A 10,000-nucleotide genomic window follows, 5' to 3' on the forward strand; every position below is an offset into this window, starting at 1 on the left:
CCCAAATACAGTATCTACACCAGTATGAAAGAGTTTATATCTGCCCAAATAGTGTCTACACCAGTACAAAAGAGTTTCTATCTGCCCAAATACAGTATCTACACCAGTATGAAAGAGTTTATATCTGCCCAAATAGTGTCTACACCAGTACAAAAGAGTATCTATCGGCCCAAATACAGTATCTACACCAGTACGAAAGAGTTTATATCTGCCCAAAAACAGTATCTACACCAGTATGAAAGTGTTTATATCTGCCCAAATAGTGTCTATACCAGTATGAAAGAGTTTCTATCTGCCCAAATACAGTATCTACACCAGTATGAAAGAGCTTATATCTGCCCAAATAGTGTCTACACCAGTACAAAAGAGTTTCTATCTGCCCAAATACAGTATCTACACCAGTACGAAAGAGTTTATATCTGTCCAAATAGAATGTCAGTAACAACAGTATAAATGATTCTCCTTATAAAAGGCTACTCATGACCTCACTTGTACAGAGACCATTTAAAACACAGGCATGTTAGTGACAAACATCTACAACAACAGGTGAGCAAAAATGAAAGTTGGTACATAACAGGGAAGTAATTACACATATTCTGGGTATAAGAACACTTTTAATTTCTCCATAAATCAATTTAACCGGTTTCAGCTTGTAGTTGGATCTACTGATGTACAAGTACATACTTGGGATCATCGATGAGAACCACCTCTGGACACAGACCGTAACGGAACCAGAGGATGGGTCAGTACTGCTTATGTCTGCTTACTTAGGACACAGACACCAACGAAAACAGAACCTCTGGTGTCATTAGTGACGTAGTACCAGCATCACTCTGGTGTCATTAGTGACGTAGTGCCAGCATTACTCTGGTGTCATTAGTGATGTAATACCAGCATCACTCTGGTGTCATTAGTGACGTAATACCAGCATCACTCTGTGGAGGCGCTATATCACGCTCAGCACAATGTAGCCAGAATGGAATTGCCAAAGAAGAGTGTGCATCAGTCTAGTTGTTAGGCAACTACACACACAGGACCAGATACCAAAGTAAAATTAGATGGCTGTGAACAAAAACAGGCAAATCTCATTTACATATACAAGCACATTTACTTCAGTAAGTTTAGATTTAATTTGACCTCTTCCCAACTATTTTAACTAACAGATATGTCGTGTAGAGTGCTGTTCAAAACTGAATGTGAGATTTGTGAAGAGGATGGATCACTACTGCTTATGTCTTACTTATTATAAAAGTAAAGAAATATAACATACCAGCGACAGTGATCTCTGCCTCCATCTTGGGATACTGTTTGACTCTGCAGACAAAGGTTCCACTGCCTTGTGCAGTGACGTGGCGTCTAACAGTGTAGACCTCATCGTCTCTGTGTGATTCTTTATCTCCTGCAGGCAGTTGTGCTCCTCCACTGAACCACTGCAGCTCAGGTTCAGACCTCCAGCCTTTAATTTCACACAGTAGTCTGAGCCCTCCTGAGCCATCTGTGCCCTCTATAATGATCTTTGGGCTTGTTCCGATACCTGTGGATTAAGAGATTAAGGCATGGTACAGATTAACTGGTTTAAAGAACTGTCATCAGAAATATCACCATGCTGTACAATAACATTTACTTAATATACCATTAAATGCCATTACACTCCACTCCGCCACACATCACAGATGCCTCACCACACACACTCCACTCCACCACACTTCACAGATACTCCACCACACCCCAAACACAAACAATATAACATGAACAATAAATGCTACAACATGAACATTACATGGTATAACACGAACACAAATGGCATGTGAAGACTCACAGAGAAGAAGACAGGTCACTGTCATGTCTTGTGGTAAGAAAATGGGCTGTTATGTAAATGCTCCCATGCTGATAAACAAGCTCCTTCTCAGAACCAACAGTGTCTTTCAGCGTGGAGCAGCACCTTACCAACGATGTTGATGTGTGACTTCATCCTGGGATGCTGCTTCACTCTACAGTAGAAGACGGTGTCACTGCTGCACACGGTGATTCGGTGACTCCCAGTGAACCCCTCGCTGTCGTGGTGAGACTGTGTACATCCAGCAGGCAACTCTGCTTCCTCACTGTCCAGCCACTGCAGCTCAGGCTCAGACGTCCAGCCTCCCGTTTCACACACTAACTGGATCCCCCCTGAGGCATCAGTGCCCACCACAGAGACCACTGGGCTTGTTCCAATGCCTGAGGATTGCAAGGTCAAAGCATGAGATGGAGTGACTAGTTTAAAGTGAGGAACATCTCCAAAATGTATAACGATGAATGCTTAATACACAAGGAATATGTCCAAAACATTTCAAAGTGGATGATAAGAAATGAGATCATCATTGTAGGAGAATGTTGTCAGCCATGTTTTTCGTGATGCTGTCAGTACATGTACTGACTCCACAAAGTTGAGTTGAGTATCTTTGCTCCAGTCGTATTATTCCTATCAAAATGTAGTTTTAGTACACATGTACTGATGTATAATAGTGATAACATGGGTCTGTTATTTCTGGCCTTCAAGAAGTGCACTGCAATCCTTTCCCCACCATCATGACACTTCCAAAGTGAAGTTACATGATAAGGCCTTATTTTTCAGGAGGACACCAGATCAGGAGGACACCAGATCAGAAGGACCAGAGATCAGAAGGACCAGAGATCAGGAGGACAATAGATCAGGAGTACCAGAGATCAGGAGTACCAGAGATCAGGAGGACCAGAGATTAGGAGGACCAGAGATTAGGAGGACCAGAGATTAGGAGGACCAGAGATCAGGAGGACACCAGATCAGGAGGACCAGAGATCACGAGGACCAGTGATTGGTTCTCTGTACTGTTCCCGGTCTAGAAAACAGCTTTCTCACGCCACCAAATGAACCGAAATTGAGAGCATGTGGTCTTGGGTCCAGAAAAAACACAGCCCCTTGAGTTTCACACCTGCCAAAATGGACTGAACTAAAGAAACATTTAATAAGTCTACTCCAAACAAGGTAGGTGTGAAAGCACCCAAATGTGATCAAACCCATATCCACTTATGACGTCAGAGGTTCAGTACATTCTTGATAACAACTTGGCCAAACCGAGCTACAGTCCACGGAGTTCACCCTACCTTTTTCTTCTCAAACCTGACAGCATCATTTTCGCATTGATTATTGCAAGTTAACTCTTCTTGTTCTAGAGTTGTAGAGAGAATGGGAACAGGGGCGCATCACATAGTGCCCCCTGGGTAATGTAGTTCGTGCAGGCTTATTATAGAAAAGCCTACAAGGAGCTTGTGAGAAGTTCAGTTACATGAGAAAAAGTCACATTACACCAAAGAGTAAAAGTTTTGGTACTGCGTACCGGTGAGTATCAGTCCACTTTGAGCACCAATATACATACAATATTTATTTTATATATATATATATATATATATATATATATATATATATATATATATATATATATATATAAAATACATGTATATATATATATATAATACATAATAGCTGTACATATACATATGATTTTTGAGTAGTGTAAAATGATTTTCAGTAGTGTAAATTACCAGTAATGTCGATCTTTTCCTCCATCACATGCTGCCCCTGTTTCACTCTGCAGATGTAGGTTTTGGTGCTGTTGCTGTTTGCAGTGAGGTGGAGTCTCACATTAAAGCCTCTGTCATCTCTATGGGACTCTTTTACTCCAGCAGGCACTTCTGCTCCTTCACTGTCCAGCCACTGGAGTTCAGGTACAGGCCACCAGCCCTTAGAGTCACACTGGAGAAAAACCTCACCTGAGTCAGTGCCCAGTACAGTGATCTCTGGGGCTCCTCCAATACCTGTGGATTGAAAAAACCAAAGCTTGAAATGGCATTGTCCTGTTTCTGCTTACATAAACACATATTAAAACAGGGCTGTTATTTTAATATTTGAAATTCAATGACATTCACCTTCAACTTTAAGCAGAACACTGACATGATCTTTGTGATGGGCAGAATCAACTTGACATGTGTACTGTCCTCCATCAGACACTTTAACGTTCTTCAGTAGCAGTGAGGTGTTGCCATACTGTAGCTCCTCTTTGAACAGAGCTGTTCTCCCTCTGTATGAAGGATCCTGATCTTCATTCTTGTCTATTTTATCCATATAGTGATGCACTACTGCGCTATTCAGGTCTGTTCTGCTCCACTTCACTTCCATGTCCACAGCACTCACATGGGATTGTTCAGAGGCTTTGGGTTTGATGGAACACGGCAAAATGATGTCAGAACCAGGAGCAGCAACAACAGGCACATCTGGACCCTCCATGTTAAACTCCTGACCTCCTGTAATGAGAAACATCACCATGCTGGATGTGCACATTCAAACAAAACAAATAAAACAGGAGTTGATATTTTACTGCAACACTCCAGAATCCTCCAGGGTGATGCAGAGACCACCTCCATTTTTAAGGATCCTCCACTAATCTCCCTCAGACGCAACAAAAACATCAAAGACGCTCGTCAGGAGTGAGAAAAATTACCATTCAAATAATAGCTGTGGCATTGCAACAGCTCTAGATGTCCTTCATGTAAATGTGTTAACACAGCCAGGCCAATACCAGGCACAAAAGGCTAAGGTGTCATCACCAGTTCCTCCTCATGCATCACTCCAGGAGATGTCAACTGTGTTACTTTAAGAGATGTAGTCAGTTTTACACTGGGAAAGCCAAGAAAAGGCTTGCTGACCATTTGATCATCAGAATTAAGGATTAGAGGATTTGTCATTTGCAGTGGTAGGACGTTTTAGTGCTAATGGACACTGCATTAATGACATACCGGTTTTCACGGTCAGTTGTTGCTATGGCAGCAGTGAAGTTAAGAAAGAACAAAGAACTGATCTACTCTCTCAGAACTTTAGAACCCCACGGAGAGAATGTGATTTCAACATCTGCTTTTTCTGTGTGAAGCTTAATGGCCTGGCGTAGGACCTAGCACAGGACACGTCTTACCCCGTGCACAATCACATCTCTAACAATATTCTGTGTGAAGCTTAATGGCCTGGCGTAGGACCTAGCACAGGACACGTCTTACCCTGTGCACAATCACATCTCTAACAATATTCTGTGTGAAGCTTAATGGCCTGGCGTAGGACCTAGCACAGGACACGTCTTACCCTGTGCACAATCACATCTCTAACAATATTCTGTGTGAAGCTTAATGGCCTGGCGTAGGACCTAGCACAGGACACGTCTTACCCTGTGCACAATCACACCTCTAACAATATTCTGTGTGAAGCTTAATGGCCTGGCGTAGGACCTAGCACAGGACACGTCTTACCCTGTGCACAATCACAGGACACGTCTTACCCTGTGCACAAGCACGTGTAAGTTTATGGGCTCATAAGGCACAAGGGACTCACGAGGGCTACGACTCACAGAAGAACCTGTCAAATAACGTCCACGTACAAACCTCCAGTTCACCAGTCCACCCTTATTACTAGGACTCGTGACATGACGAAAGTGTTTGTGATTATGTGCATAGTAGATAACTGTGCACTGCAGAGCCTCCTGATGGTGAGTTTGCCTTAACATCATACGGTCATTACGTGTATGTGTGTAAACGTGTGTGCTGATGTCTTCAACTTTCCCTCACCTCTGTACCAGTGTGTGGTCGTGAGGGCTAGTTAGGTAGTTTTCTTTGACTGGACCTAAATGATGGAGTCAGAGTTTCTCCTGTATGTGTCAGGATTGATAATCAAAAACCCTTAATTTTGTAAAGATTGAGCTTTTGGCCTGTAGATAATTATCTGTATTTTTAAAAATAATTATCTGTTTTTTAAAGCGGTCAAAATACTGCACAGGCAAGGCATTTTTTCACATAAATTGTAATGGAAAAATTATTAAGTTCAGGGAACCGAATAACATGGCAGCCATTTCGTACTTGTAGTATGCATATAATATTAATGATGTGAGTTTTAAGGCTTTTAAATGTCTGTATGCTGTATCGCCCTCTAAAGCTCAATTTGGACCAAACTTGGCAAAAACTCACATGAACCTCAATCTAAGAAAGGATTTGAAATGATAACTTACATGGTTTATGAGTTATAGCAATGTAGGTCATATATAGCAAGGCCACAATGAATGATTGGACAAAGTGACTACCATGGAGAGCAAAATTTCAATCTTATTTTGATCATTATTTATCAAAGTGAATAGAGAGTGAGTAGATTATTGTAGTACCAATTCAGACATGATTGGATCAAATTCCTAGGTCTAGTTTGTAAATTCATGTTCCTAAGTGAAAATACGTAGGCGTTATACTTGATTTTCATGAACACTGCCACCTAGTGGCCAAATCATTTGAAACGTCACAGATTCACAGAGAGTCCTTACTTATGTATAGCCTTTAGGTTTCATCATGACTGGTCAATGATAAGCCTGTCATATGCCTGCTGGACTCTGATTGGCCAATGGAGGTCACAGTTTTCTACATATTGGTTAATGATTAATTGGCCCCGTATAGTAAAGGTCACTCATGCAGCATGCCAAATTTGAGCTTGATCTGATGTCTGTATGTTGAGATGTACATTTCTAGCTTTTATAGCGCCCCCTACTGACATATTCAACAAAGTCAACAGACTACCTTAAAATCATGTGCCGCTAAATTCTGAAGTTTCATCACAATTGGATGAATCATTCATGAGTTACAGCCATTTATGCACAATATGTACTTATCTGGAAGGGTTCATTTGCATATGGAGGCCATATTGTTTTGAAATGTCAAAATGATTTCCATGTTATAGTGCCCCCTATTTTTGACCTCAAAATCACCAGCCTGATCAGCTATACATGAAGTTTCACCAAGATTGACTGATAGTATTGTTGAGTACCTAATTAAGTAAATTAAGCTCCACCTCTTAATTTGCTGTTGATTGACACATGACAGCCAGACTGTATGAAAATATCCAAATGTTTTTGATCATTATTTAGGATCATATTGTTCTGAATTGATTGACACCAGTTTTATGAAAACTGGCTGAAAACCCTAGGGCTAGTTCAAAAAGGTGGGTGTGACCCAAACACAGAATGTCTGTTTTCAAAAACTGAGTGAGTGAAAGATGCGAAAGATTTGTCCGCTTGAGAGAAAAAAGAATTGTACATTTATGTTGCAGAAATTACAAGATATTGAAGAAAATGTAAAATGCTGTGCTACAGCGCCACCGTCAGGCCAGTGAAGGTCCCTTTCTTTGGCTGAGTCCTTTCACATTGCATGTTGGAACTCAGAAGCACCTTGCTTGTACAACTGATGAAGAACCTCCATTAAAAACATCTTGCTTCTCTGGAAACCTTGTGTACTTCACTACAATGATCAATATCCCTACAGCTCTCAGTATAGTTGACCTCAGTTACTCACCTGGAGACTTCTTAGGATATTTAGATATAAGATAGATATAATATTGTATACTGGTGTTGGAGATAGGTTTGAATATTGTATATTGTTGTTGGTGATAGGTTTGTATATTGTATATTGTAGCTGGCAATAGCTTTTAATATTGTATATTGTTGTTGGTGATGGGTTTATATGTTGTATATTGCTGTTGGTGATAGGTTTGTATAGTGTATATTGTAGCTGGTGATAGGTTTGAATATTGTATATTGTTGTTGGTGATAGGTTTGAATATTGTATAGTGTTGTTGGTAATAGGCTTGTATGTTGTATATTGCTGTTGGTGATAGGTTTGTATAGTGTATATTGTAGCTGGTGATAGGTTTGAATATTGTATATTGTTGTTGGTGATAGGTTTGAATATTGTATAGTGTTGTTGGTAATAGGCTTGTATGTTGTATATTGCTGTTGGTGATAGGTTTGTATAGTGTATATTGTAGCTGGTGATAGGTTTGAATATTGTATATTGTTGTTGGTGATAGGTTTGTATATTGTATATTGCAGCTGGTGATAGGTTTGTATGTTGTATATTGTTGGTGATAGGTTTGTATATTGTATATTGTAGCTAGTGATAGGCTTGTATATTGTATATTGTAACTGCTGATAGGTTTGTATATTGCAGCCGGTGATAGGATTTTCTGTAATGTTGTTTCTTGGTGTTTACTGTACCTGAGAGAGACCAGTGGAGGAAAAGAATCACCCAAACACACTTCATCTCTGAAAGAGAACAAGGTCCTGTATTAGTTTACTAAGCATGACTGCTTACAAATAATTTACATGAAAACTCCTTCATAGTTAAAATTGGAACATGCCTTAAATGCCTTAGATTCATGTTTCCAATTACCTAAAGTATTTTAGTTTTGTCCTACAAAAAATAAATATTGTAAAATATTTCTAATGAGAAAATTTTGAATTAGTTTTTTTTTTAATTGATGGAACAGCCTAAAATGAACATGACATAAACGTACATATTTATGAACATGATATATTCACTTATGAATATAACATTCTCACTGAACAATATAAATGACATATAAAGACTTCAAATAATTTAATGGAACACAACTTTAAATCTCACAAAAGTTTTAATCAGCATTCAGCACAGTGCACTCAACACCCGGCAGGAAACACAAACCTCACACACACACACACACACACACACACAAACACTCTCACACACACACACACACACACACACACACAAACACACACACACAAACACTCTCACACACACACACACACAAACACACACACAAACACTCTCACACACACACACACACACACACACAAACACTCTCTTCAGGCAGCCAAGTGCTATTACACACTTATTCTCCAATAACCAGGCCATTCTTAATGTTAGTGCCATTACACACTTATTCTCCAATAACCAGGCCATTCGTAATGTTAGTGCCATTACACACTTATTCTCCAATAACCAGGCCATTCTTAAACATATTAGTGCTATTATACACTGTTATTTTCTCATATCTTTGTTATTCTCTAATACCCAGGCCATTCTTTAACATGTTAGTGCTATTACACACTTATTCTCTAATAATAAGGCCATTCTTAATGTTAGTGCTATTATACACTTATTCTCCAATAACCAGGCCATTCTTAATGTTAGTGCTATGACACACTTATTCTCTAATAATAAGGCTATTCTTAATGTTAGTGCTATTACACACTTATTCTCTAATAATAGGGCCATTCTTAATGTTAGTGCTATTATACACTTATTCTCTCATATCTTTGTTATTCTCTAATAACCAGGCCATTTTTGCGTGAATGTCTCGAGCGCTGAGGCAACTTTCCTGCGTCGTTATAGAAAATAACATCAGTATTTTCTTTAAAAGTCAAACGAGCCATGATTTTTACACTGCACGCATTTCTTTCCTAAAAACTATGAATCTGAGGGAGTATTGAGCTTTCCTGTTTTTACAGCTAGATTTGTTCATCGCTGTTGCGTAATCTCTTTTTCGCCTTAGATTCTGGGTCCAGTTTCTAACAGCAACGTTAAAATAATCTCACTCCTACACTGCTTTAGCTATCTAAGTCATCGAGTTGGCGACATTATTACCTTTTAGACATGAAAAGTAAGAGTAATATAGAATGTGATCTCACCGCTTTCTCAAGGCTCGAGATGGGCGCCTGATACTGATTTCTCCGGAGTGGGATTACGAACGCCCATGTCACGTGACTATGGCGAAATTAATCCCGCCAGCACCCAGCTCTGTGCACACTCACAAACCCATCAAAACCAGTGGCGTGTCACATACGATGAGTGTCCACTGCAGTGCAATTACAACTCCTTTAGAAACGTATTTAATCAAAATCCCAGGATACTACATTGTTAGGTCTTTATATTGCTTGGGGGGACTGAAATCTTAAAACTAAGACACACACACACACACACACACACACACACACACACACACACACACACACAGGGTTTTACACAACACGCGCTCGTCCTCGAGCTGCCACGCGCAGGCGAACACGTGGCGATGAACGCGCTCTGAAGAGTTCGCGCGCCATAGAGGCTAACAAGGACCACTTAGTGGGCATGAAGACAGTTC

General features: G+C 40.0%; 1 protein-coding gene across 1 annotated transcript in view; it reads right to left on the reverse strand.

The window, feature by feature from the left end:
- Nucleotides 1–9,615, reverse strand: part of LOC118240548 (butyrophilin-like protein 2) — a 10,305-nt gene extending 690 nt beyond the window's left edge. The window contains exons 1-6 of the mRNA XM_035521249.1: nt 9,546–9,615; nt 8,091–8,138; nt 3,946–4,320; nt 3,562–3,834; nt 1,948–2,217; nt 1,271–1,534 (exon numbers count right to left, since the gene is read on the reverse strand). Coding sequence (XP_035377142.1) covers nt 1,271–1,534; nt 1,948–2,217; nt 3,562–3,834; nt 3,946–4,320; nt 8,091–8,136 — 1,228 coding nt within the window. The 5' untranslated portion in view covers nt 8,137–8,138; nt 9,546–9,615. The remainder of the gene's footprint in view (nt 1–1,270; nt 1,535–1,947; nt 2,218–3,561; nt 3,835–3,945; nt 4,321–8,090; nt 8,139–9,545) is intronic.
- Nucleotides 9,616–10,000: the final 385 nt, after the last annotated feature.

Source organism: Electrophorus electricus, chromosome 22, assembly GCF_013358815.1.
Source record: "Electrophorus electricus isolate fEleEle1 chromosome 22, fEleEle1.pri, whole genome shotgun sequence".
NCBI lineage: Eukaryota > Metazoa > Chordata > Actinopteri > Gymnotiformes > Gymnotidae > Electrophorus > Electrophorus electricus.